This window comes from Paracoccidioides brasiliensis, assembly GCF_000150735.1.
Source record: "Paracoccidioides brasiliensis Pb18 unplaced genomic scaffold supercont2.11, whole genome shotgun sequence".
Taxonomy (NCBI): Eukaryota; Fungi; Ascomycota; class Eurotiomycetes; order Onygenales; family Ajellomycetaceae; genus Paracoccidioides; species Paracoccidioides brasiliensis.
The window spans coordinates 364,965-392,379 of NW_011371368.1; the positions used below are offsets into that span (position 1 = coordinate 364,965).

The 27,415-nt window shown below is 43.7% G+C and overlaps 11 protein-coding genes across 11 annotated transcripts; 5 read left to right on the top strand and 6 right to left on the bottom strand.

The window, feature by feature from the left end:
- Positions 1-1,198: 1,198 nt before the first annotated feature.
- On the top strand, positions 1,199-3,474 carry PADG_07359 (uncharacterized protein; the record flags this gene model as incomplete). The annotated part of the gene is made up of 3 exons (XM_010764391.1): positions 1,199-1,214; positions 1,542-2,336; positions 2,474-3,474. The coding sequence occupies 3 exons, from the start codon at positions 1,199-1,201 to the stop codon at positions 3,472-3,474; spliced, it is 1,812 nt and encodes a 603-aa protein (XP_010762693.1).
- A 2,208-nt stretch (positions 3,475-5,682) lies between these two features.
- Positions 5,683-5,868, bottom strand: PADG_07360 (uncharacterized protein; the record flags this gene model as incomplete). Its single annotated transcript, XM_010764392.1, has 1 exon — positions 5,683-5,868. The coding sequence occupies one exon, from the start codon at positions 5,866-5,868 to the stop codon at positions 5,683-5,685; it is 186 nt and encodes a 61-aa protein (XP_010762694.1).
- A 1,067-nt stretch (positions 5,869-6,935) lies between these two features.
- Positions 6,936-7,601, top strand: PADG_07361 (uncharacterized protein; the record flags this gene model as incomplete). Its single annotated transcript, XM_010764521.1, has 2 exons — positions 6,936-7,121; positions 7,242-7,601. 2 exons carry the CDS (start codon positions 6,936-6,938, stop codon positions 7,599-7,601), a joined length of 546 nt encoding a protein of 181 aa, XP_010762823.1.
- A 1,402-nt stretch (positions 7,602-9,003) lies between these two features.
- Positions 9,004-10,781, bottom strand: PADG_07362 (uncharacterized protein; the record flags this gene model as incomplete). Its single annotated transcript, XM_010764393.1, has 4 exons — positions 9,004-9,638; positions 9,742-10,276; positions 10,335-10,519; positions 10,673-10,781. 4 exons carry the CDS (start codon positions 10,779-10,781, stop codon positions 9,004-9,006), a joined length of 1,464 nt encoding a protein of 487 aa, XP_010762695.1.
- Positions 10,782-11,781: 1,000 nt separating this feature from the next.
- Positions 11,782-12,021, top strand: PADG_07363 (uncharacterized protein; the record flags this gene model as incomplete). Its single annotated transcript, XM_010764394.1, has 1 exon — positions 11,782-12,021. The coding sequence occupies one exon, from the start codon at positions 11,782-11,784 to the stop codon at positions 12,019-12,021; it is 240 nt and encodes a 79-aa protein (XP_010762696.1).
- A 2,176-nt stretch (positions 12,022-14,197) lies between these two features.
- Positions 14,198-14,443, bottom strand: PADG_07364 (uncharacterized protein; the record flags this gene model as incomplete). Its single annotated transcript, XM_010764395.1, has 1 exon — positions 14,198-14,443. The coding sequence occupies one exon, from the start codon at positions 14,441-14,443 to the stop codon at positions 14,198-14,200; it is 246 nt and encodes an 81-aa protein (XP_010762697.1).
- Positions 14,444-17,705: 3,262 nt separating this feature from the next.
- On the bottom strand, positions 17,706-19,214 carry PADG_07365 (uncharacterized protein; the record flags this gene model as incomplete). Its single annotated transcript, XM_010764522.1, has 4 exons — positions 17,706-17,886; positions 17,983-18,408; positions 18,480-18,549; positions 18,749-19,214. 4 exons carry the CDS (start codon positions 19,212-19,214, stop codon positions 17,706-17,708), a joined length of 1,143 nt encoding a protein of 380 aa, XP_010762824.1.
- A 440-nt stretch (positions 19,215-19,654) lies between these two features.
- Positions 19,655-19,855, top strand: PADG_12292 (uncharacterized protein; the record flags this gene model as incomplete). The annotated part of the gene is made up of 1 exon (XM_010764632.1): positions 19,655-19,855. One exon carries the CDS (start codon positions 19,655-19,657, stop codon positions 19,853-19,855), a length of 201 nt encoding a protein of 66 aa, XP_010762934.1.
- A 755-nt stretch (positions 19,856-20,610) lies between these two features.
- PADG_07366 (uncharacterized protein) lies at positions 20,611-23,338 on the bottom strand (the record flags this gene model as incomplete). The annotated part of the gene is made up of 5 exons (XM_010764396.1): positions 20,611-20,682; positions 20,951-22,589; positions 22,660-22,757; positions 22,864-23,062; positions 23,166-23,338. The coding sequence occupies 5 exons, from the start codon at positions 23,336-23,338 to the stop codon at positions 20,611-20,613; spliced, it is 2,181 nt and encodes a 726-aa protein (XP_010762698.1).
- A 206-nt stretch (positions 23,339-23,544) lies between these two features.
- On the top strand, positions 23,545-23,922 carry PADG_07367 (uncharacterized protein; the record flags this gene model as incomplete). Its single annotated transcript, XM_010764397.1, has 2 exons — positions 23,545-23,776; positions 23,837-23,922. 2 exons carry the CDS (start codon positions 23,545-23,547, stop codon positions 23,920-23,922), a joined length of 318 nt encoding a protein of 105 aa, XP_010762699.1.
- Positions 23,923-24,346: 424 nt separating this feature from the next.
- Positions 24,347-25,835, bottom strand: PADG_07368 (uncharacterized protein; the record flags this gene model as incomplete). The annotated part of the gene is made up of 2 exons (XM_010764398.1): positions 24,347-25,636; positions 25,755-25,835. 2 exons carry the CDS (start codon positions 25,833-25,835, stop codon positions 24,347-24,349), a joined length of 1,371 nt encoding a protein of 456 aa, XP_010762700.1.
- Positions 25,836-27,415: the final 1,580 nt, after the last annotated feature.

Here is a 27,415-nt window from a genome sequence, read left to right on the forward strand (position 1 = left end):
ATATTCTCCAGGTGGCAGTCCGATGTTTGTCCAGCGGGCAACGGTGCTGGCGATGTGCAGGTATCTCCCTCATCGGCGTGGTTCGTGGTTAGTTTGTAGTTGCTGTCTCTCCGACATGGAGAATTCGGCAGAACATTGTAGGAAGGAAGATACTTAATAATTCGTGTGAAATCGGGGAAAGGGAAGATTTGCCACGGCCGTTCCATGACAAATAAAATTTGCCTTGGGGGTCATAATTGCAGGTAGCCAGCACTAATTATGATATCGCTGTCGATGTAACTTATCCGCAAAGCTCAACGAGCAAAATCAAGAGCAGCGGACGGTATTTTCCCATCCTTCTACAAAAAAAGAGTTCCACCTACTCCCATCATTATTCCCTATCATACTTTTTTTTATGTCTTCTTGTTCTTATATCCCCCCTTTTCCCCCAAAGGTTCCCAATGGAAGGTTCCCGGGCCGATGCCCCGTTTCCCAAAGCGGCCTAGCGCGGCAGTTCTTCCATGGAAGCCCCCGAGAAAGCTCAAAGACTGGAATGCCCGTGCCTGAGGCACATCTCGGACAACCACAAACCAACATCCACACCCACATCCACATCCTCCACATCCAACATCCACATCCACATCCACAGACCACAGACCATATCCTCGTCTGCTTCTTTCTCTTCTTCCTCTTCTTCTTCCGCTCTCTCTCTCGCTTCTTCCATTGCCATCCCGATTCTACTGAATTGTCTTGGCGCTGCTTCCTGTCGACATTCTGTGTTATCGTCTATCTGGCTTGTTGCAGCCAGCCACTTGGAATTATCTATTTATATCCCTCCCTTTCTGCCCAGTCAGCCTGTGGGCAGTTGACACCCTCGTCTGTATTTGTCATCCCCATCTTCCTGTGTAAGTCCCACCCTGAACCCTCACCCGGCAATCGTGGATTTTGCTATTATTACAGTCTTGCCGAGTTGGATATATCCACATCTACGGTCCAACGAGACTGGTCTGTTGAGATCCCGAAATATCCTGCCACACGATTCATCCTGCTAATTGCATTGCTCTATCAGGCTCGATATTTTGGTTCCCCTATCAACCACATCCCTCCCCTCCACCTATAACCGTCTCCCCGAGGCATACTTTTTGAGAATCGTCGTCTTTCAACAAGCAAACCTGGATATCTTGTCTGCACTAGCAATAGGATCTAACAAAGTTGGAAAATGGCTGCTACGCTGAGTATGTCACCTCCACTGTGGTTGACCCACCATATCCCGAATATTTCGATGGTCCAGCTTGTCTGCTCTCGTTCGGTGGGAAGGAGAGACAAGAAAAAGAAAAGAAAAGAAAATTTAATAATTAAAAAATAATATAAAGAAAACAAATAAAATAAAGAACACACAAAATAAAAGAAAAGAAGAAGAAGAAAGAAAATTATTACGAAAGACGAACAAGTTCCCAAAATCACCCTTGGCCTAGGGAATATGTCGTGGAAACCACAGATGATATCCGCTTACTCCTAAAATATTTATATGATCTCTGGATGCTGATGCGGTCATCACGTAGGCGGGACCTTTACTTCCGCTCCTGACACTCCATCACCCGTTTTCCCAGAACGTTTAATCCGCCCCCTGCCGAAACGTCCTATACGCTCGCGCCTATCTCCCGAGGCGGCGGAATCTATACTATACCCTCCCGCCCCGCCCACCCCGCCTGCAACTCAGGTCTTCTACGGTTCCTACGCTGGGAATGGCGATGTCGTAAATGATGCCAAGGTTTACGTGCAACAGAACAACTATGGACACGAACACAGTCCTGAAGGTGACCATCGTCACCCGTACGATGATGGTGGAGACAGTGGTGATGAAGACGGTCCTGTGGTTGTTCGTCGGAGCGGGGGATTTCATCGATCGTCCCTCTCCCCTACTGGTGAGACTCGTCAGAAATTCGTAAAGCATTTGGAAGACATTCCGACCAAAACTGCATCTGGGCTTGATGGTTATGATGCCTTTGAGAATACGAACAATAAAAAAAAGAGGAAAATACCCACGTCTGGGAACCCTGGGAGTCACTCCAATATATCTGCGGATATGGTGACTATGGGTATTTCCGCCAATGGCGGAAGTGGAGCGTCTTTGGATGATGGAAGCGGGACCGGCTCATATTACGGAACGGGGAATCCGGCTTCTCCTGCGGGGAATGGCATATCAGGCCCCGGGAGAGGGCGTTATGGACGGAATGCTGGTCGTGCCGTGAGCGGGAGGACACCCCTTGCAGCCCAAAACCCTAACAGTTGGTTAGGAGGTCGGCCTGGGCCTGGTCGCAAGGATGTGGCAACTTCACTTGCTCAAGAATCAATTGGTATACCTCTCTCACACATTTTCTGAAACTGAACATACCCACCCTCCCCTCCCCCAACCCGTTTCTTTTCTTACTTTCGCGGGGGGGGGGGGGGGGGACAAAAGCCAAGGTGAAATACGCTAACGATTCTGATCAAGGAATAATCTCTGCGGCAATAGCCAATGCAGCAGCCCTCTCATCATCAGCACCACAGGGACATGAAAACGCTAGTCTGCTAGATCAAACAAGGAAGTCATCGCCGACGAATACGCAGTTCACCTTCACTTGTGAATCAGATTCATCCAAAGGCATGGCATGGCAAACCCAAAACGTCTATACGATTCAACAACAACATCGTGTCGCCAATCCGCCGCTTTTTACAGCGCCGCCTGGCCAAAAGGGATTCTCAACACAAGGGACTCAGACAAGCCCGAACATGGCCTCGCAGCCAAACCACCAAGGCCAGGCACTACCCCAACACCCTTCCCAAAGCGGGCAAAACCCTCCCGCAGCTAGTGGCAAGAAGACACGACGATCTCCCGCGAGCATCTATGCCTTGGCCGCTCGCCAACGTCGGCTCCAACAACAGTATACAAACCTCCACCACCCCCCTAACATCGACGAAATCTGGATCTGCGAATTCTGTGAATATGAAAGCATCTTCGGCCACCCTCCCGAGGCACTGATTAGGCAATATGAAATTAAAGATCGCAAAGAACGGCGCCGGCTGGCGGAGAAGAGAAGATTGCTTGAAAAGGCAAAGATGAAGGGGCGAAAGGGTAAGAAAGCAACAAAAAATGCTGCTAAAGCCGCAGCGCAGCAGCAGCAGCAACAACAACAACAACAACAACAACAGCAACAACAATCGACACATCATCCACAGGGTGGATACGATCGACACCCATCTGCAGTGGCAGCCGATCATCTCGATCCCACCAGTACTGGCACACTGCAAGGAGACAGCTACGGTGACGACAATATCCCTGAGGAATACGAAGATCACGCCTCAGTCTCCTCCGCACCTCGCGCACAGCCCGCAGCCCACCATAGCGCCCCCGCCAAGCAACCCGCACCAGCCAGCAACCATCCCAAAGTCGCTGCAGGGACACCTTCTGCGACCAAAGGCGTGGCTGACGATGGGACTGGGCGGGTTGGATGATGGCTCGCGGTATGGTGGAGCTTCAATAGACATGTTTAGATGTTATTTGGGTACCTGTTCGGACGGAGAGAGAGGGTGGTGCATTGATAGCGATGTGGACGTCGGAATCCTCCCGTTTCCATTCTCGTTCTCGTTACGGCTCCTGTTCTGGAGAGGGGTTCCTGATCAACCACGCTGCTGTTTGCTGCGTCACATTATCCCTTTACCTTTTGCATTCCCCTTCACAACGCTCGTGCTCTAAGCTAGCTGCGATAGGGGCTGGTGCCTTGCTTCTGGTTCTGATATATTTCCCTTTCTTTCCACGTAGACAAAGTTTATTGCTTTTCCAGTTTTGTAGGCTTTTCTTTATTCATATTCCTTGTTTCTTGTTTCTTTTTTCTTCTTTTTTTCTTCTTTTCGTTTTTTCGCTTTTGTTTTCCCTCAACAGCATGGACAAGCACCACTTTTATGAATAAATCACTCGCTCCTTTATTCTTTTGTTTTTTGGACAGCTTCCCTTTTTATTTATTTATTTTTTATATTTTGTTGGTACGGTCTTTATCTCTTGCAGGGCATGTTTCCTCTCTTCCCCCTTTCTTCCTGTCCCACACCTTATAATACCTTTTTATTTTTTATTTTTTATTTTTTATATTTATTTTTTTGGGTTTCCCGTCGGATTATGAGTCATCTTGAGCCCAGAAAAGGCACAGCCGGCGTACTTGTCATTAATCCTATAAATCATACATACATACACAGGATTACTTCTTTTTTAATTTTTTTTTTTTTCAATTTTTTTTTTTTGGTGGGGGGGGAGGGGGGCTGGATACGTGTAGCTTTTGATATGACGATATTGGCTTCTTTTCCATGTTAAAAAGCAAACAATTGACACTTGAACCTGTCAAGCTGCGCGTGCCCATAGTTGTATGGTTTGCGGTGGATATGACTTTGTGTGTGGGTGTTCCGTGTTCTGTGTCCCAGGAGAAAGGTTTTCTTCAAAGCATATTTTTGATGCTTATCTCTTTTCTTCTCTCTTTCTTCATCCTTTTAGAACTGTTTTTCTTTTTGGTTCTCGGCTCTAGGTTGCATGCCCAACGGTGGTCTTGGAGTAAAGTTCTTCCCCTGCCCTCGATTTTGTTACGTTGAACCTCTTGGACGGAGCTTGCGGGATGTATACGGTCGGGAATCAATAGCTGGGGAATTTTGGTTTGGCCCTTGGATGGTGTTAGATATGAGATTTAAGAGAGTTTGGTGGTTTGTCGAAGTATCTTTGGGGGACAGACGTGGAGTTGAAGGACTTGCAACAGGGGGAGGGGAAGGGGAGAGGAAACAAGAGGGAGAGGTGGAGGAGAGAAACAAAAGGGAGAGGTGGAGTACAAAGGAGAAAAGCAACAGTTTAACCCCTCGGTTCCCTGTGTCGTAACAATCTATCCTATCTCTCTTTTTTTTTTTTTTTTTTTTTTTTTTTTTTTTTTGCTCGACCATCAGGGGCAGAATAATTGGGCGTATTCGATGCAGTTCGTCTCTTTTATTGACTTCTTTCTTTTTCCTTTTCTTTTTTCTTTCTTTCTTTCTTTCTTTCTTTCTTTTTTTTTTTGGTTTCTTCTTTTTTCTTTCTTCTTCTTTAAAAGTGCTTAATCCTCCCCACGAGGGCAAAGGGGTCCCTAGAAGAGACAGGCGTCTTGACCGGAGTTGGAAGACAGAGGGCGAATCGCCGTAGAGAGGAAGAAATGCCGCCTTTTCTTTCACCCTTGCTTCAGCTGGCGTTTAAGGGAGAGGGCCGAAGGGGAGACAAAGCGTTTATCTGATGGTTGCATTTGTTTCATAGAGACCCCAGGGGGGGGGGGGGGGGGGGGTTGGTTAAGGTCATGCCAACCAATAGTTAGATGGGGTGCCTACAAATGATTTCCCTCAGACAGTAACTAGTTGTATATTTCATATTCTTCATTTTTTGTGGTTGTATCATCCTTCTCAACGGCGCCTGCAAGCGTAATTTTTATGTACTGCGCGAAGTGACTTTTCGTCGGGCGCTTAAAGCAGCCTTCTCATTGTTGGCATCTCAAACCGTTCAAATTCTTCAGCAGCTCACAGCCAACCGAAATCCCTCGACCATCCAAGACCACAAACGACCAATTGTTTCTTTCTCTAGCATCTGCTAACCAATATGTTGATCTCCCAGCAGTTTAACTGGCTGTCTGTCCCTTTCATGAGGAACTCGGAAAAACCACCTGTCTACCCCTCCATTGTTTTCTTCCTCCTTTGGTCTATTGTTAGACAATAACTACCCTCAGGATGTTTCTTGTTTTGCTTCAAGGATTCCATCGGGGGCATCTCAACAGATGATTCGCCAACGGTGTCCTTTTCTGCTACAATCTGCGTACCCCGCGTGTCATGCCGCATGTCTGCCTGCACCTTCATTGGCAGCTTATATTTGTTTCTTCAAATCAATGGAGGATGATAAAGATGATGATGATGATGATGATGATGATGTGATGCTGCATCACCGCAAGGAATGGCTTTAATCGGCCCGCAGATCAGAAGCTTGACTTTTTACGCCTCATGCAACTCATATCAGATATATAAGAACTTCTCTCTCTCCCTCCCTCCCTCCACTCTTTGTCTTGTTCAGAAGTACTAAACTATTTGTCGCAGAAAGTCGCCTTTTCTTTCTCTTTTTCTCTTTCCTTCTCTCTCTTCTCCTGTCTCGTCTTGACTTTTTGCGCGGGCTGCCTCTTTCCCTCATTCTGGTCATCTCTTTCTTCCCCATAATATCTCATTCTCTCCACCTCTGTTTGTTGTTGTACTGTGTACACACATTTTGCGAGCATTTCAATTCTCTTCTTCTTCTTCTTCTTCTTCTTCTTCTTCTTCTTCTTCTTCTTCTTCTTCTTCGCCTTTCCCTTCTACGAGTTTGCCGGATAATAACATCTCGCGCGTTAGGAAAAGGAGTATTTAATATCACGCGAATACCACCAGAAGTGCCGTGCACTCTCTCCCTATCTATAGAAACAACAACTGTAATACGGCCCCTGCTTCACGAGAAAATAAGGACAGACACACATGCTGGATTTCTGTACGTCCATATAACAACATCGATCCATTCACTTCTCGCCTCATCCTGGATCCCAACTTTGAAACCGCGGTGCACCAGGAAGCCCACCTGCTATTGTCGGTGTCAATTCACTGCATTTGCCTTGATATTTCGAAGAGGTCCCTTGAAAGAACACACCATCCACTGAGGAGATTCACCGGAATATCAAACGCCATTCACTCAGACGATCAGGCTACACACTGCTTCGAAGGCGAAGATAATTCAGTCTTGCCTCTAGCCGGCTCACCCACCTGTTCTTGACATATCCAGTATCTGCCAGCGCAAAACAAAGTCGAACTGTAGAGTCATCCACCAGCACTCTCCAAGGAAAAAAAGAAAACACCCCCATTTCAAAAGACAACGGAAAGCACATAGACGTCCAAACACCTCAGCCATGAATTTCAAAACTCTCATCCTCAACGGCGTCAGGAAGCGCTACAGCGTCGGCTCTACCGTCGGCACAGTTGTCGGATGCTTTCTTCGCTTCCTGCAGTTCGTCTTTGGCATCGCTGTCATCGGCCTGTATGCGCAAGATCTCCTACAACAGCACAAGGATGGTAAACCATATGATCCCAAATGGGTATGTTGTACTCTCTTTCTTTCTCCTTCTACTTCCCCTTCCACGTCCAGTCTACATCTCCCTCACCCTAATCCCAGATACTTTTTTTTTTTTTTTTTTTTTACTAAAACAAAAGAATAGACTTATGCCACTGCCCTAGGCACCCTCTCCTCCTTCTTCGCCATAATCTACTTTATAATTCCCCTCGTGATATCAGGTCCCCTCGCCCTGCTTCCCCGCTTCAACCTCCCCAACCTCATGCTTGACAGCATCATCAGCATCCTCTGGCTCACGCTCTTCGGCATCTTTGGCAAGTTGTACATTTCCAAGGAGGCGACGGAAGGAGATGTGGACCTCATTCGCATGAAGCATGCCGTTTGGGTGGATATGGCGAATTTGGCGCTGTGGACCGCTACCGCTGTATGGGCGGGAGTTAGGTTTTGGAAGTGTGGGAAGGGGAGCAGGGCCGAGAAGAAGGATAGTGAGATGGGGCAGATTTGAGGGAGCGAGCGATTTCTTTTTTTTTTTTTTTTTTTTCCTTGTCGTCTTCATCCCTAGATTTTTGGGGTGTTTGGCTGCGTTTCAGCTGCCGTCAGCCTTTTGCGCTCTGCATACCACTTGCTCTTTTCTTTGTTTTAATGAGCCCCAAGGATTATCTGCATGCCCAAGGAGTGGGAGTTGCCTCTATTTTTTCATTTTTTTTTTTTTTCTGGCTCTGTGATCTTCTTTTATTTTAACTATCATCATCCTTATTTTATGTATGGTATCTTTGTTTTTTATACCTAGCTGTTTTTATAGCTCCTAATGTTTCATAAACAACGTCGTGTCAAAATTCTGACACATTATTAAGTTGGTAGCTCTTTGACCTCAACAGAAGGAATAAATGCGGTTTATAATCATAAATTCAGAGTGTATCACGTTGTCGATGAAGATGCTGATCAATCATGTAGAGATATATGAGATCAATGAAACAATGTCTGTATTATTAACATTGCATCCTCTGCAGAATAGCTACAGAGTAAGGGAGACAAGAACAAGAAATAGAACCGATGAGTAACTTCTATCAATATGCTTTCTGATGATTCTTCCTGAGGACCCTTTCCGATACATCCCTTTTTTCCTTGCAACTGAATACGACTTGACAAAACATGTATATTACACATGCCAAGAATTTCTCACAGTGATTGTATGAATGTCTGATCAAGTGTCGGAAATATGGAACCGATTAGAAGGTGATTACGTTTAGATGGATCTTCACATATCTACACTGCCATGTTTCACGTTAGATTATGATATACTGTATTTACTATATGTGTTCCTCAGCGTCCATACATGTCCGCATGGAACTATTATTACAAGGCGATCGCTGAGTGGATCCCCAAGTGAGAGATATCTTGTGGCTAGCCCTGGTTGAGGTAGAGGTCTCTTTAGTCACGTATCTTGGCTGTTAACTCGCTGATTAACTAGTTGTGTGGGATGGGTTTGGAGTTAATTATCGCCAGTCCTTGGACTCCCGGGCTGTTCTCATCTCGAATCTGAATTCGATGTCGAAGGGAAGGGAGCCTTTATTAAACTCCGCTTCAAGGATGTATGGAACAGAACCATTTCTGATCGTTGGGAGAAGAGTAAAAATATTGTACTCCTAAAAAACTATATCATCCAGGCGCATCTCAAAGCACGAATTCTTGCATATTCCGATCACGCTGATGACTATGGTGTGGTGCTTTCGACGTGCAGAGCATGTTGCTCCGTGTTCTAGCTTCCCTGTCTCATCAATCGGTTGCCCTTCCCTCTGTTTTTATTCAGCATATCATATATATTTCCCTTTCCTCTTCTTCGCCACATCCATAATCCTTTCCTGACCGATCAGCTTAATTGGCTCTGTTGGAGAGTTGCGAAGGGATTAGCATCGGGTGCCGCTTTTCGGGAATGGCGCTTGTGGTTGCTGCTGCGATGGCTGTGATGAATCTGTTTCTCCGAGGCCGTCCATACTATCGATATCCTCCCACTCTCCATCTATATCATCTTCATCGTCCTCCTTTGTCGAATATTTGTCTAAAAGAGGTGGTTGTTGCGTATGGGATTTTCCTTCTGATATAACTCCCCCGTTTCCAACAATATTAAAATCTATCGCGTTCACTATACCTGGTGATTGACAGTCCTGAGAGTGCGAAGGATCCATATTTCTCGACATAGCTGTTGTGATAGTGTTCTCCTTGTTTTCTCCTTTCATGGATAACAAACTGCCTACGTTAGTGAAAGATGGTGTGCGTGACTTTTGTGATCGTTTCTCAACGAAGCGCGCACGGAAATTCTTGTCTACCAAGGTAACTCCAGAAGGTTGCACATCTTGCGCGGTAGACGATCTATTGCTGCACTTCTGTAGCTGAGCCCATTGGTCATGCCTATATTTGCTTGGAACGGTAGCGGTGGGGTGCGTTGTGGAGTTTGAGGTAGGACCCCGTCGCTGCATAGCTAGACCCAGCCAGGGGTGTGGGTTTGTGTAGGTTGGGGTAGGACTTATGGACACTGCGGAACCTGCATCTTAAAAACTTCAGCGTTAGGACAACAATATCCAGTGTGGCTGGATGAGATTGCTATTCTGAAGTGAGAATTTAAGGGGGAAAAGAGGATGTCTCACTATCTGGTAATAGAATTTCCTGCTCTTTAGACGCAGGTGGCCCGTAGAAATCCGAGTCCTGAATTGGTCTTGGGGATGAAGCGCTTGGTGAATACCTTGAATCTACAAGCGCTGAAGTGGGCGAAGGAGATTTCTTTCGCACTGTCACCGGCACCGGCTCAACTTCCCTCGTCGTCAAATTTGTTGCAAACGTAGTCTTTTTCCTTTGTGGCCTCTCAGACGCGGATTCTCCCATAGGAGATTCATGACCTACGATTAGAGAGGGAGATGTAGGTGAGTTATGTGACGTGCCAACCTCAGTACTATTAATCACAGAAGTTTTGGGCGTCTTCTGCGACTCATCAAATACTTGTCGCGACTTCTTCAAGATAGGAGGAGGCAGCGGTGCCCGACTCGCAGGTCCTGATGACTTCCGAGATACCCTTAGGCTATTTCTCAGAGTGGTTTTTCGGGTGGGACTCTGTGGCTGAAGGCATTTAGTAGATGAAGCTGGGGTTTGTCGCCTTGACGAAATCCGCGGCGTTGATTGAGAGACCTAAGAATATCAGAAGGCCTTCCTCTTAAATTCGTATTCTCCATCCGGGCCAACGTACTTCTCGTAATCTTCGCGGGCTCAATCTGGTGATGCTTTCTCCTTCAGCGATATGTAAGAAGAGTCTAGCTAACGTGGTGCCTTGAAGAGAACGGAAAATGGATTGGTTGCTCCATATTCTCCAGAATAGATTCTCCAATCGCCTCCCCTCATCTTCCTTCAAAGTGGACCTGTTGGTGGTGTAGACTGGCACACAAAAGAAAGGCGTCAGAATATATTATGTTTCTCCACTTAGCTTTTTTAAACCGCATATTCTTTTCCTCTTGTATCCGGGAATAGTTTGCTCTTTCTTTTGCTTTCTTTGTTCCTTGAGAATGTGAAAATGAAAGTTATCCTTACCTCGCCATAACTTTGCGAGATCTTCAGCGTCTATACCGCCAAAGTTCTCGATCTCGGAACTAATACGTGCGGTGTGCAAGACGATACCTTTGGGTAAAGCTTCCGTCATGGCAACAACCACTAAGATAACAAAGACTGCCAGGCCCAAAATCGCAAGATCCACTTCTCTTCAGTTTGACAGCCACACAACTAAGTTATCTTCATAAGGATTAGGCAAACTCAACAAATTCTAAAACTTCACACAAAACTGTCATAGGTATACAGTGTTGGAAGAGAATAGGTGCGAGCAAAAATGAAGAATCGCGGTAACTTGTGGGAAAGAGGGGTTGTGGAGGGAGAAGGGGGAATATGCAGTGAGAGAAGACAGCAAAAGTAAAACAGATCAACACCAGACTGGGAGAAACAGATACTGGTCTGAGATCGGCTGAACCTCACGGTTCAGCAGGTGCATGGAGATTGGGACAGAGCATTCCACAGCCGGACACATGGAACGGCCAAATTTGCAATGGTGATGCGGCAGGAGGATGTGAGAGCAAGCATGCGGTCACACAGAGAAGATGGATAAAAGAAATGGGCGCAGAATACAGACAGGATGGGATGGCTGGAAAAAAGTGAGAAGTTATATGGACGGATAAACGGTTTGGGAGTTGCAGTCTCACGTGAGCTTGTCCAGGTGACCTCGTCGGTGACTGTGGGACTTGATGCGGGGGGATTGCTTGGAGCGACAGGGGAAGAGAGAATAATAAATTGACGCAAAGAAGTGGCAAATGATTGAAATTGAGCGGTCAGGTAATGTGATTTGCTTGTTGTCTGTTGCTGTGCCTCCTTGAGACTGCGTCTCCAGACCAGCACTGCGACGGTGGTGTCGACGGTGATTCAAGTCACTCAACAGCGTCGACAAGGAGCTTCCAGTGTAGTCCTGTTTCAGCGTGTTAACAAGGATTTGCAAGGCCTCGAACCATACAATTGCCCCGGGAAGAGCGCAGCAGGTGAAACAAAGAGTTCGGGGACCAGACGAGCAAGCGCCAAAGTAACCAGAGAGATGGTTAGAGCCAAATGGCAAATTTTCAGTGCTAGGGATTGGACAGCTATGGACAGCTCCGTTGAAGATGACAGAGGCACGGGAAGCATGCACCCAAGGCAAAGATGAACAAATCAAGGAGGACGCTGCAGCTACAGGTACGGAAGAGGAACCAAATAATAGGACAGGGAGAAAGCGGAGGAGGATGCAGATGCAGATGTCGAGTCGAGTCGAGATTGAAATCAACAGAGACAAAGTCGGCTCAGCCGGTCATGTGGTTGGTCTAAATACCGCAGGCAGCACGAGGACACGGCGGACAAGCAATTAGGTAACAGGCAATCATGTCATAAGGAAATAGCAGAACTGCAAAACAATAATGGGACAATTGCTACACGACGAATAAAGAGCAAAAACGCCTAATAATAAAAAGGGAAGGGGACGAAGAAGATTCAAATGATAGCAATGGATCAACGGAAGGAAGAAGAAGAAGAAGTAGAAGAAGAAGAAGAAGAAGAAGAAGGCTATTTATTCTATTTACAGTATCACGGCAAATAATCCGGGGGAAATGGTGTTGAAAACTGGATCGTTGCATCAGATCTTGCTCCTATGTCACTTCACTAACCGGGAATGTTATTTCATTAACATGATTCTCGTCAGCACTATTCAGCTGCAACGAACGCCGTGGTTGCAGTCTTGTTAACTAACTACCCTTCGTGGACGCGAACTGAATCAGACAGCTAAGATGAGAACAAGCAATAAAGACGACGACGATAAACAAGGTGGGTTGTTGATTCCGGGGTACCATTACATCTCTCCAAGCAACTCTGCGGACCGTATTCCATCTCCAGAACGAGCCGCGTTTTACCGCGCTTTTGGTTGGGGCATGGAGTGGATCAGTGGCGGATGGATGAAAAGCCTGTGGACAAAAGGTCTAGAAACGCAGACCACCCTCATCAGCCCGGGTATCTGACTGACGAACGTGCGCTAGGTTTTCGCTTAGACGAGATGGCGGGAATATTTTCTACGCCGCTTCTAGAAAGATAGCGTGTTCCATGCTAATTGCTTGATCCTTGGACAGTTGAACTCCCAAACATGGCTTTGGACCTTGAAGTTTGTGTAAGAAAATAATGCAACTAGTTAGACTTCGAAGTTCGGGAATTGATCGGTGCCCAGCGCGCCGCTCCGTGAAAATAAATACCTCCCAGGAACCAGGTTCCAGTGTTATGGAGAATAGCACATCTCTCCCATTTGATTGGGGGAGTTGATGCCTAGCTGCTGAGTACGTTATCAGAGGCGATTAATTCTTGATCTGCGTCCAGTAAATAATAATAATAATAATAATAAATAATTAAATAATTAAGAATTAAGAAGCACGCCGGTCCCGTCTGCAGCGGCTGATTCGCTGATACCAGCCTTGCCATGTGGCATGTCAGACGTAGTTCAATCACCCGATTCGTTAACAGAAGATCCACCAAAAACTACATCAAAACTCCCACTCCTCCTTTTTATTCCTTATTTTTGCGAATTTCGGAACTAGTTGCTCTAAAACACGCTACCAGATTGAGTTTTGTATGTAAATTAGCAGTAGAAAGACATACAAGAATGTGGGATATGAGTGAGGTTGAAGTTGTGGGAGAGCAGTCAGCCAGAGAGCGGCCAGTAGTTAATAGACAGTGTGAGGAATGGGGCAACTTTTAATAATATATAGCTTCAAAAATCTGCAGAGAATGGCAGGGGAACAGGAACAATGATCAGAGATTACTAAACCAATGAGATTCTACGCTCTGCAACGTTTGATATGACAACTCTGACTGGCAACCTTTCCTGTGTTTTGATTGAGTTCCGTTTCCCCTGGTTCACTTCTTCCGCCTGCAGGATATCAATATCGATCAGTCTGGACCGCCGCGATATCCATGGTGAAAACCGCTGATCAATAGCGGACTTGATAATGTTGTGCTGTTCTCAAGGGCTTTTGTCGACAAACCTTCTTGGAGAAACTTGATTGATGAATGTGGAGAGATGGCGTTGATCAGCACGGAGTAATTCGATAGGTAACTCTGAAAGAAAGGAGAACGAGGAGACACCAACTGTATTATTGGACGGAGTAAACAAGCAGAATAACTAACCCTCATTTCCAGCCACACTTCTTTCACCTTGCTTCGACTCTTCGAAAGCTCTGCCAATGATATACGGCATACCAGGCCTGTGGGAGGTTGGCTAACGTTAAGAGTTCAACTTGGCCGCTTGGTTAATTAACTATCAGGATACGAATCTCGTCCAGACTCCCCTCCTTTTTCCTGGACCACTCAGTGCATCTATCGTCAAATAGCGGTTAATCGAGTTTCACCTCTGGACCGCCACATTCAACATGATCCCTCCCCACCTAGTTTATGGTTGATGGCAATGGAATGGAGTGGACAGAGAAGGGGTCTGGGATTCTCATACGGTTTGCGTGCCCAGTTAGCATACCTATCAGACTCCTTTGTTCCACCCCGAGTTTATTTTCAACCACCCTGTTGGTTGTCTTTTAACCTTCCGGGAACGAGGAAGAGCGATTCATTTTCCTCTCTTGGCTCTAATGAGAGTTGGCAGAGGGGCGGTCTGGCAAATTGAGTCTGTGACACACCTACAGGAGGAATTTGCCGAGTCGGGCTAGCTGGATGCAGGGTGGGGTGAGCTTCATCAGTTGGCTTCCAGTTCTCGTCAGATGGCAACGTTCCAACCACTTCATATTTACGCTTGTAAGACATATGTATATGTATATATGCTAATGGACAGAATCTATTTAGGGGCTATCGTTTTCTTTATGGAGGAGGAAGATTGAGCATTTACTGTTGAGACAGGAGTCCACCAATTAATACCCTCAAACATCAATCTAGACCAACAAGAACGAATCAAGCATCGTGGCGTGGTTGAAAAACACTTAGGGGGCTGCTATTTCCTCTAATCCTGTACCCAGTGTAATGGTTCTAGGAAAGTTACATATCTTAAGATTTGGGGTGGATTTTCACATTGTGGATTATTTTGATATTTCTTTTGAGAGTTATTTAGTTAACTAGGGGTGATAGAACCAACCGCCCCAAGCTGATATCCGATATTCTTGATTCACGCCTGTGATATTATATACGCCAAAGCTAAACGATAGAGTATTCCAAAACTGTCAAGCACAAGTTGCAGAAAAATTTGGCAGTTTCTACTAAATGCCCTGGTGGATCCAGATGCGCCGAATTGATGTTCTAAGGCAGTTGGAAGAGCTGTGGCATTCTATATGACCCCTTTATTTGAAAGATTGGCTGAGACTGAATTGAAACACTCTTCATGTAGACTCCTTTTAATCCATCATCTCCCTTTTGGGACGTAGATAATATACTCAAATCCATGTTCCTACCCATTCACTGAAAAGCAAACTCAATTTTACAAGCTTACTTAGGCACATGCATAATTAGTGTCGGCCGCCCTCTACCCGGTCCAACGTCCCTTGTGCAGTGTCTCCTGCTCTAGCCGTCACCGGATAATCACCCTCTCCAAATCTGCATATTCCTGTTGGCAAGTATATTTTGCCTAGAATAGTAGCGGTTGGAGCTTCTGATATACTTCAAGTTTTATCTTATCAGATTTTTCAAAAACTGACCAATAATACTTGTCTTATTTTAAAGTTTTGGCATGGGGAGTTGGTTCCATGGTTGCCATATAGCTAAATTAGAGCCGCCGGGCGTTAGGTGATGAGGTTAGGTGATGAGTTTAGTAGATAAGAACTGAATGAACATTCATTTGCATGAATATCTTACATTTTATATATACTTCATACAGTTTCTCATTTGTCAGCATGAATAAAAGAGAATGAAATAGTGAAGGAGGCAAACCTACTGCTTTCACGATACAGTACATGGACAGTCGTACAATATATCGTGTGTGAAGGAGCAATAATCCGAGGCAACAACAATTTCGTATCCGAGGATGCAAGATCTCGCTAAAGGACCGCTTCAGAGCTTCCTCCATAACAATAAAGAAGTAGAGGCTGTTTACAACTCTGAGGGTATCCATAACCCCACCAGCAACACTCATTAATCAGATGAGCTCTGACAATTTGCCTAGCGTTCTCGACTTAATAGCCAATTAATGATTTCATACTTGACCACACCCCTCCCCACAAAAAAGAAACTACCCATTTTATATCCAGGGTAACGTGGGGGAAGAAGTCTAGCCTATCCATAAGTATCCATGAATACCAAGGATCCCCAACCTCTAACCCCCATATTTTCTTCTTATAGTGGAGTGGGGATTTGTGAAGGTTTTGAGGGGCTGATGCCCAGGCCAATGATCATACGCAGGATATAGTTATTTGTTAGCTGGGCAGAAAAATAAATGCTGTGTGATTTGGATTGTTGATCCTGGAGTATCAATGTTAGCCATTGACAAATAGAACAAACTCAGCTCTAGGGGAAAGATATGAAGGGCATGGAACTAACAGGCCATGGGTTGTTAATAATCTTAGAAGATGAGAACTAGTTAGTTAACTAAGTAACTAAAATATAACAAGTTACATTAAAACTCTGATTAACATAACTACTTCACTGAGCAGTGGACACCACCAAGCAGCAGATTCTCTCTGAATATCATAAAATATTCAACATATTCAACAAACAACTCACTTAAGTATTTAATATATTAATAAATTAAGATTATTTAATAGTTGGATATATAGCTATTTATTAGGACAATGTGTATAGTATGTTCAATAGTCCCATAGCTACTGCAGTGCAGTAGAGCTTGCTGATGAGATATAACTTCAATCTGAGCTTCATTTGCATATCAAGCTGCTGAACACACCTACAATCTTTTTGTATAAATAGAATAGTATTCTGATCTAGATTCACATGTTTTCATGTATTTTTCTTTGTCTTTTGCTCATTCTCTTCTTATAGAATCTTGATTTCTTAATGATGATGAAGAATAGAACATCTTTTTAATTCTATATATTCAATAATTGTGACTCATTTACAATTTCTCTGGATAACTGTACATGACTCTCATTGTGCTCATCTATAGTAATGACTTTAGAGATTGTACAAAATCTCATTGCAAGGTCAGTTTTATCAAAGTTTCAAATATCATTTTCATGAATATTATGTTCTTAAATAGCTTTATATATTATTTCTAATTATTATTTTATAACCTTTGAATTCTTCTGCTTCACTCATTGATAGAAAATACAATGATTATAGTATATATGTAGTTGAGAATGATGTTGAATGAATAGATGTTCAGTTGACTTCAAAAATGATGATAGAATCAAAAGTATATGCTTGAAGTAGAATCTATGTCATTTTATATAAAAACTCTGATCAAATTGAAAAATCTTGTCTATCTGCATTTAATAATTGCTTGAAAAGGATTTTCTCTTCAATTTCTATCAATTTGTGATCATTTGTATGTGTTTCTAAATGTGATTTGATATCAGCAAGTCATATGCACAGAGTAGTTTTAAAAATCTTATATATCTTTAAAGCTTTCATCTTGGATATATTTTTTCAAATATATATGAAGCAATGGCCAACTGTATGTGAGATTCTTGAGATAAAGACATTTTGAAGAAAAAGTGTGAAGAAATGATGTGTTGAAGATAGTTGGGGTTGAATGTTTGATGATTTTCAGGGAGAATGCATCCACCACTCAGTGGAGTACGTTATACCAACCCAGAAACAGTAACTAGTAGAAAACCACGAATGGCAAGGAAAATATCGCAAACAGTCTGAAAACTCGACATCAATAACAGCCAGAGGGGCAGTTAACAGACGTCCGCTTTATATCTGCAGTACGAAGAAAAGCCGTTATGATGCCTCAACTTTTCTAAACGAAACTAAAAAGGGCAGCAAGGTGACGTTAAATCAATGATACCATCACATGTTCAAGGGAGGGTAAATCAAACAGAAGAAAGGTTTTAAAACGCCCAAACTAACGCAGTAAGTACTATTACCCTCACTATTTATCTATTAGTACCATTATCAATGCCTACGTAAGAGTATATCCGCCATCAACCCTCAGATCAGCACCGGTGATATACTTGCTCGCATCGCTGAGCAGAAATGTGACGGCACCCATGAGGTCCTCCGGAACACCCATTTTTCCCTGTGGGATGAGTGAGGTCCATTGGCGGTTGAGGTCCGGGTTATCGTCAAGGATTTTGCGGGTTCTGGATTCGTGTGACGAAGGTTAGTTTTATGTAGGCGGAGCAGGGGCCGTAGTCTCAAACAGGACGAGGAAGAAAGAAGGAAATAAAAGAACTGACAACGCTGTCAACATGTACCCGGGACTAATACAATTAACCCTAATATTCGCACTCGCCCATTCAACCGCCAACGACGCAGCGAGATGCCGTACAGCCGCCTTTGCCGCGTTGTACGGGGCTTGCGGTTGTGGCACGTTGACGATGGAACCGGACATGCTGCCGATCATGACAATGGAGCCGGGAGACTTGCGCTCGAGTAAGTGTTTTGCAACGCCTACAGCGAACAGGTAGGAACCGTCGACGTTTACACCCCATAATTTCTTCATGCGGTCGTATGGGTAAGAGATTGCGTCGAAGTTTTCCGTGAAGCCGGCGGAGGTGACAAGATTGTCAATGCGGTTGTGGGTGGCGAGGATGTTGGAGATGCAGGCATTAACGGAGTCAGGGTTGGCAACGTCGGCATAGTGGGATGTTATTTTGGGCATGCTGGAGAAATCGGGATGGTTAGACTTGGGACAAAGAGGGCCGTTGTTTTCAGGGAGGGGGTAAAATTTTACACTTCAATGCCTGGATTTTCCTCCTTATGCTGCGCCAACAGTTTCTGCACCTGCACATCTGCTTCTTCCTCTGATATTATACTTAGCATATGAAGTAGATCTAGATACAAGCAATGGAAGATGCGATCATATACATGCGTTGTCACATGACTGATAAAGGGGACAGGTGGATAGGAGTACATTACATTGCTGCCATCCAGCAGCTATATAAATTGTATAAACGGAGAGATAGTAAGGGAACAAAAGTCACTGCCGTCTGTATTACGTACTATTCAAGTCCACAATGGCAAGTTCAGATCCCGACGTCACGAGCGCCTGTCCCATAACCAACCCCAGCCCGCGGGCACCGCCCGTAACGACAGAAACGCGCCCTTCCAATGAGAAAGACGCCAGCGTCCGCTTGAAATGTATGCCACCACGGCCCAGCACGATGGGAGTACGGGGCATCTCGTGGGCCTCAGGATATTCTACACGAACACTCTCGTCTGTCCGGGCATAGATGCCCTCATGGTGTGCGGTATCTCCTGCGGCCGCAGCGGTGCTCGATTTCTTGAAAGGGTCATCATCATCTCTCTTATTCCTACTGCTGTCTCTACCCTTGTCCATTAAAGAAGGGGTTGCTGAGATGCAGCGGGCGAGAGAACGCCTGGACGTGCACCGGATAGCAGCTGCCGTGCTCCTGGAGCCATGGCGTGAAAGATGAACTGCCTGGCCGGTAATTGATGGATTGAACATGATACCTTTTACTGTGATGAGATTGGGATGATTTTATCAGTGAGGTATCCTGCATTAAAGTAAGAGTTAGTCATGTTGACGTATAGGGGGTATTTGGCATTGATACATATGAGGTAGGAATAGGGTTTCAGGGTCGGGAATTATAGTTTGCCAAACATCTGGAAAATTGAGATATTTATGACATCCATGTATGTCACCAAGGAACAAAACTCACCAGGATTTGGCCCAATGGAGTCTAGAAACACCTTGCGGGCTGGAGAATGCCAGATATCTTCCCACGGGAAAATAGTTCAGCGCAAAAGCCCGAACCAATTCAATTAACAAATATCAAAATCCAAGAAAACGGGCATTGTCTTAGTTAAAAACTCAATTCCTCTTTTATCCGACATCAGACGGATGTCAAAGATATTTCTCGCAGGGGAGAAAGCATGCATTGCTCGATGGATCTGCGTGCGACCAATCTAGCAACGATTATTAATGATAACCAACTACTCCGTCGGCTACCTTGGAGGATCGTCGGATCAGATGACGAACTCTCTCCAATCTTGGAACTATCAAGACATTTGGAGCCCGGCGTGGAAGATGTGCGAGAGGAGAACCATAGAGCTTCCAAAAGAGCCAGGCTCTTGCTAGACGGTTGAACAGACCCGAAAAGACCCTCAGTCTAGCAGCAAGAAGTGACTCAAGGAGCTTCAGATGTCAAGCTATTTTAACTAATACCGTCTCATTCGCCACTTCAGGGAAACGCCGAGACCAATCTCTGATGAAAATCCAACTGTTGTATGCGTTTGCCTCCGCATGAGCTGCCTGCTCAAAATGTTGGCACCAGTTTTGAAATCCGCATGGGAAGGGAGCTCAACACCTGCTCAGCACAAGCAGCTGAAATTCTTCTTAATCATTCTCCAATTCTTATTATTACACTGTGGAAATATTATTTGTAAGCTCATCTCTTAAGATTTTTCTTTTTAGAAACACGGTTTCGTATCAGATTAATAATTACTTCAAGGTTAATTTGTCAGTGGTGATTTTCAACTATCATCCCTAAACTCTTTTAAAGTCAGATATTTACAACTACTTTGCTCTTCATGCCACAAATAACATTTAAAACTTCATCATCCATATGAACATGGTATTTCCCCTTCTCTCTATATACGTCCATACATACATAGCAAATCCAAAAAAATATATATATCATGAGACATATTCCTGAACTCCTGTTAAAAATCGTCCAAACTTAAACATCCTCTCAACAATGATGCCGGTTGATAATGAGTGCTGTATCCAATGTCCATATCAGAAAGAACACCATTGCGCATCACGTATCGACATATTAAGTGGCCAGAAGGTAATCGCTCACCGCGTCACTGCAATTTCAAATAGATTATATATATATAGACTAAGAAGCCTTCTCAGCCCTAGAGGAAGCGTCTGCAAACTCGACAAGCGCTGTCCCCGCTTTGCATATGTCCTAAATGTCGTAGTTTGCACCGGTTAGTAGGTGATTAAGTGCGGATTTTTTGTTGGAGTTGTATGGTTGTATCCCATGTGCATGGATGGCAGTGATAGCCAAAGCAGAAACCACAAATAAAAGCCTGAGAAAACCGGGGATTGGAGGGGATTGGAGGGGATGGGTGCAACGGAAAGTTCTCCCGAATATATTAGGGGAACGCCCGTAGAATAGCGGAAGAGGCAAGCAGTAACAAAAGATAAAGAAAAATTAAGGTGTAAAGACTTACCCCAGCTTTATGCACAATCTTCTCAATCGTCCCGTCGTGTGGACTCCGGATGACAGTCTCCATCTTCATACTCTCAATAACCACGAGCGGCTGGTCTTTCACCACCGTCGCCCCCTCCGCAACCTCCACCCGCAATATCTTACATGGCATCGGCGCCAACACGCTATTCGCCGTATCCTTAATCCTCAACGCCTTCTCCATCCATTTCGCCCGCGGGATCTTCAACCGATACTGCCTCCCCCTTTGGAATGCGGTGATCATATCTTCATCGCGAATAATTGTCGTGTTAAGTCTCGTATGTGGGAAGAACGAGGCGATAACGTTAGAAGACGGGGCTGAATGTTGCTGCTCAACCTTAACATTCTCAAAACTCTTTCCATTGACGACGATGTTGAATGTTGTGTCGCCCGTTTGTTGTATTTGGACGTTAAAAGGGGCAGCGCTCGCTGTGGTTTCTGAGGGTGTCTGTGCGGCTTCTACGAACGCAAACTGCCGCTCTTGATATGCAGGACTAAACCCAACCGTTGCCCCAGCTGGACCCGCCACCTTCACACCGCTTGCGTCGTTGAGAAGGCAAGATAATGCAACCTGTGCCAAAACCTCATCTTCAATGGGTTCCTTGGCAAACAGTTCTCCCTTGTGCTTCTCGATGTACCCCGTCTCCACGTTCCCGGAGACGAAGTCTGGACTCCTGCAGACCCGCTTCAAAAATTCTATGTTGGTGATGGGTCCTGCGATTTCATATTGCTCCAGCGCCATTTCTAGGTTCCGTAGAGCTTCGGTCCGGTTTGATCCTCGGACAATCAACTTCGAGATCATGGGATCGTAATGCGACGAAACTTCATCTCCAACAATGACACCAGCATCAATCCGCACATCCTCTGTCGTTTCTGGGGTTCGAACGTGTAGCAGACGGCCGGAGTCCGGTATGAATCCTTGATCTGGATTTTCAGCGTAGATTCGCGCCTCAATGGCGTGGCCCTTTGTCGCCATGATAGCTTCAATTTCATCCTGTGTCAACGGCAAAGGTGCACCTTCCGCAACCAAAATCTGCCAGTGAACCAGATCCTGACCCGTAACCATTTCCGTAACTGGATGCTCGACCTGTAACCGGGTATTCATCTCCATGAAGAAGAACTCCCCAGTATCATTATCAAAGATGAATTCCACAGTCCCCGCTCCTTCGTAACCAACAGCCAATGCCGCTGCACGCGCCCTATCCCAAATATCCTTCCGCGTAGCTTCCGGCAAGTGCGGCGCAGGGGACTCCTCGAGGATCTTCTGATGACGTCGCTGGATGCTGCAATCTCTCTCACCTAACGCTACACAGTTCCCATGCTTATCTGCAAATACTTGCACCTCGATATGTCGTGGGGTCGTAATATACTTCTCAACCAGCATTGTGTCGTTCCCAAATGAGTTCATCGCCTCTGATTTAGCAGAGATAAGTTGATCCCGGAATGTCTCTTTGGAGCTTGCGATGCGCATTCCCTTGCCACCACCTCCCTTGACCGCTTTGATTAGAACAGGGAATTTAATCCTCTCCGCCTCCGCCTCGAGGAAATCCATATCTTGGTTTTCTCCGTGATAGCCGGGAACGCATGGGACGCCAGCTGTTGTCATAATCTCCTTTGATCGACTACTCATTGCAAATAAGCATGCGCCCACAGAGGTTACGCAGCACATCCAAGGAATATGTACCTACATACCTCTTATCACCCATCGCCTCAATAGCTTTAGGTGGCGGCCCAATGAAGACCAAGCCAGCCTGGGTGCATTTTTGCGCAAACGTCGAGTTCTCGCTCAACTACAAACAATATCAACCTCACTGTCAGCCCTGCAGTCCATACAACATTTCCATTAATCCCCAACTCGGGGCGAGCAAAAGAAAAAATAAAATAAATATTCCTCACAAAACCGTAACCGGGATGTATACCCTGGCACCCTTCCTTCTTCGCTATTTCAATAATGCGGTCACCGTCGAGATACGCTGATGTTTCGCCCAAATTAAATGAGAATGGGGAGCTCAACGCGTGCTGGGCTCTGGCGTCCGGGTCTGTATATAGAGTCGTTACGCGAATGCCATGCTGTGAAGCTGTTCGTCCTACTCGTCTGTGAAGGTATACGTAAGATTCTTTTCCCTCGTCACCCATCCATGCGCACTGTATGTACGGTTTACCAATTGTGACAGTGGTGGGGCGATTTGTTAACTCACAGGGCAATCTCACCGCGATTGGCGATGAGGATGGAATTGAGCGATCTGCTCTCGGGGCCACTCGACAGTGACGAACTGGCACGAACTGTTGCTGTTGCTGAGGCTGGTTTGAGAACCGCTGCCCTCGATCCCAGGCGGGAGGTGGTGGCCGGTAGTCGAGCGATAAATGACATTGGGGCAGGCACTGATTCCACAGTCAATCAACGCCCAGGTGAGGGAGAAAAAGGAACCGTTTCTTCTGGAGAAGACGACAACCAGTTGAAAATGAGTTAAGGAAATCTATATATATATATATATATATATATATTAAAACGAGATGGCGGTGAGCAATGAAATCGCATATACCATGAACTATGGCGGCACGATGTAAATATTGAGGATGTTGACGAAACCGTTGAAGCGGCTGAAAGAGTTGGCTGTTGATTTGATTGATTTTCGCCGACGGAAAGCGCAAACAAACAACCAGCCGAGCCAAGACTCCCGACGCTCCCACGTGGGGGAATGGCGGGCAGAGCGCGGAATGGCAAGGTTAACCGGGGTGCGGAGGAACGGCTTTGGCGAGAGTCAATCGCGGGATGTGGAGATAAATAAATTTAACGTACCAGCTGTTAGTGAATAAGCTGCTACTGATTCTCACTTACATGCATCATCCATCAATTGAATTTTGATAGGTAGAGACCATGATGATGATGATGATGATGATGATGATGATGATGATGATGATGATGATGATGATGATGAGATCTGCTGTTCTTAATAGCACTACTGTCATCATCATAGTCATCAATGCCGTACCATCATGAAAGGATCAATAAACAAATCACAGTCTCACACTCCCGACACTACCAGCTGATTGAAATCCCTCTCCCTAAAACTAGCTCTATGGATTTGAATTTGAATTTGAACTTGAATTTGGAAAAAAAAAAAAAATTAAAATTAAAATGAGTAAATAATTAGACTGTAACTATAGGAAGAAGTCTTCACTCTATATGTCCAACGTATTCCAACTTCGACATAGCCACCCGCACCATAACAATATGAAAATCAGAAAAACAAGATGATAAACTGCCTCGAAATATCCACCCATTCACTAAATCCCACCCCAATGACCCATCCGAAGCATCAACTATCATAACGTCTCATACCATATCATATCATATGGCCTACCTCCCCTAATCCAACTACTTCCTCTCCCTCAAAGACCGTCGCGCAGTTCCCGTCGCAGGTTGAACCTGAGCATCTTTAGCTATTTTCTTACCCACACCCATCCTCGCATTCTCCTTCTTATTGTAACTGCCATCGCCATCCAGCTTTTCCGCAGTCGCAGCTCGTTTCGACCTCTCCTTCCCATCCACACTTCCATCCGCACTAGGGAGAGGGCTTGAGGCCTTTCGTTTCAGGTGTTGCAAAGGGGTAGGAGAATGTCCCTGTTCAAAGCCGTGGGTATTGTTAATATCGCCGATGTCAGCTTCATAGCCATCTTGAATCAAACTGTCGGGTTCTTCGAGCTCTTCTCCTTCATATCCTTGCTCATTCTGAGGACTTGAATGTGTGGAACGGCAGCTGAAACCGGGTATCGATGATTCTGGACCATCGTTCTCTGTTACGGCTGACATTACGGATTTGAGATACGATCCCCGGCGGTCAAGATGGCTTTTGTCGCCATTGTTGTTGCTACTATTATGGCGGGATGGCTGAGTCGGTTTTGCTCTTGATTCCTCGTAAATAACTTGCTGGGATGCGGATAGGAAGGACGGTGGCGGTGTAAGTCTTTCCTCACTGCCACGTTCATCTATACTTTCATCATCTCCCGATCCCGATCCAAGCTCCGATCCCTCTTCAATATCCTGTTCGCCATCAAATACCGGTTCCTCATCAATATCAACATCAACATCGCTATCTCCATCGCCCTCAACATTTCTAAAACCCTTGTCATCCACATTCCCACTTTCCGTGTTCCTCCGATGCCCTCGCTTCCGTCCAGATTTAGATTTCGCAAACGACGCCGTTGGCGAGAGACGAGAGGCTGCTTTCTGAAGCCTATAATCTCTTTTAGGCTGAGAATCTTTAAATATCTCCCTCCAATTCTTAAGCAAGGCTACTTTTTCACCTGTGCCTGGTTTGTAAAGCTCGGCTTGGTCAGCTAGCTGGATGAAAGAGGAGCGATATATGATCTTGCAGTACGAGTTTGGGTTATTAGTGTCCTTGCCATCATCAGTTCCATCAGCTGTCATCGTTTCCTTTGTTTTTGGAGTTGCTGGAGGACTTGGCTGCTTTTTCACCTGCTGCTTCCGCTTCCTCGCTTTGGATGTGCCAGGAGGTAAGATGTTCTGCTTATGCATTACGGACAGGTCATCGTCGAAGTACTCATCTGTATAATATTCCCAATCAGAGTCACTGTCAATTGCGTCGTGAGGTCCATGATCCATGTAATAAACTGGTGAATGCACGGTGCCTTCTGCAAGATCATCCTGAAAGAAGTAACCCCAAACAAAGAGGAATGGTACAAGTTTTAGTTTGATAAACAATTGAAAAGTACTTGAGAGTAAGAAGCAAGGAGAATCGGGTTATGGGTTTGACATGACTGACCACAAGCTCCCTTTCACCATATTCTATCCATAGCCAATCTCCATCGAAGACATCGTCGTAGTAGTCGTCATCATCCGACATGGCTGCTCAATAACGCGTAAATTTGTCTTTTTTCTTAAGAGCTGTTAATTTAATAGTATTTTATTTGGAATAAAATCAGCAAAGAAAAGATGGAAAATTGGCTGTAGAAATATGCTGTTTTTGGTGAGAGACGCTCTAGAGAGCAGTCTGAGCTGACTTGGGACAAGAGCTGAAAAAAGCGGGGCACGTTGTGGCTGCTCAAAGACTGTAGAAAGACTGTGCAGATGCCAAATCAACTCTTAGAGGGCACCAGAAAGATTAATTGAAGCAATATATCAGGAAGTGTGGCAGTAGGCAGATCACAAACGCAACTGCAGTGCTTTTAATAGTGATGTTCAAGGATTCAAGTCTCTCGAGTGAGAGCCGAACTTCTTTATTTTGCTTGCTGACATCAAGGGCCGGGCAAGTTCAGGCTAACTGCATTTGGATTTAGATTACTTCCGTTGTTTTAGGCTGGGGAATACCTAACTTAAGCCCTTAGATAGGGTTATGTAATCTTCATCTGGGAAGAGGTTGAATGAAATTTACATATTTGTACAAGGAGTAGCTATAAAGATATTAAGATGGAGGAATACATTTTAAAGCATGTTGGGAAAATATCTTTTCAAAAATGAAAGTTTGAAAATCTTTTCAAAGTTTCTACATTATTAAATAATTTTATTTTTATAATTTTAACTATATATCAATATTTTAACTGAAAATGCTTTGATATAATTTTAATTAACATCTTTTAATTTATCATTAATTTTATAATAATAATCTCTTTATAATAGAATTTACAGTACTATACAAATAAACATGTTACTTAATTTTAATATTAATTTGTTTATATAAAATCAGATCTATTATAGTAAATATAAATTTATTTGATAAAAAATTTTTATATTATATATTATTAAATTATATTAACTATTAATCAAAATCAATATCAAAGCTATTATTATTCTTTATTTTAAATATATATAATTAAAAATTATAATTTAATAATTTAATTATTTATAAATATTTAAATATTTTTAATATTAAACTTTTAAATAATAATTTTTCATTAATATATAATTTATTTAAACTAAAAATATTAAAATATTTAAAGTTTTTTTTAAAATAAAATTAGTTTAGTTTTTAAATATTTTTAAATATTTTTTAAATTTTTAAATATACTAACTAATTTTTTAATAATTTTTATAATTTCTTTAAAAAATAAATAAATTTTTTTAAAGAATTTACTAATAAAAAATATTTAATAATAAATTTAATTATTTTAAAAATAAAACTTATATATAATTTATATTTTTTATTTTAAAGATTGATAATTAATTTTTAATTATTGTATATATTTTACTAAATTAAAACATAAAAATTTTTAATATATTTAATTAATATAAATTAAAATATTTTTATATAAATTAAAATTTTTATAGTATAATTTATATATATTTTAAAAATTTTTAATAATTTTTAAAGCTTTATTTTAAAATATATAAATATAATTTATATAATTTTTTTATTTATTATTAAATTATAACTATATAATTAATTATATCTATTATATAAATTATTTATAATTATTTTATAGTTTA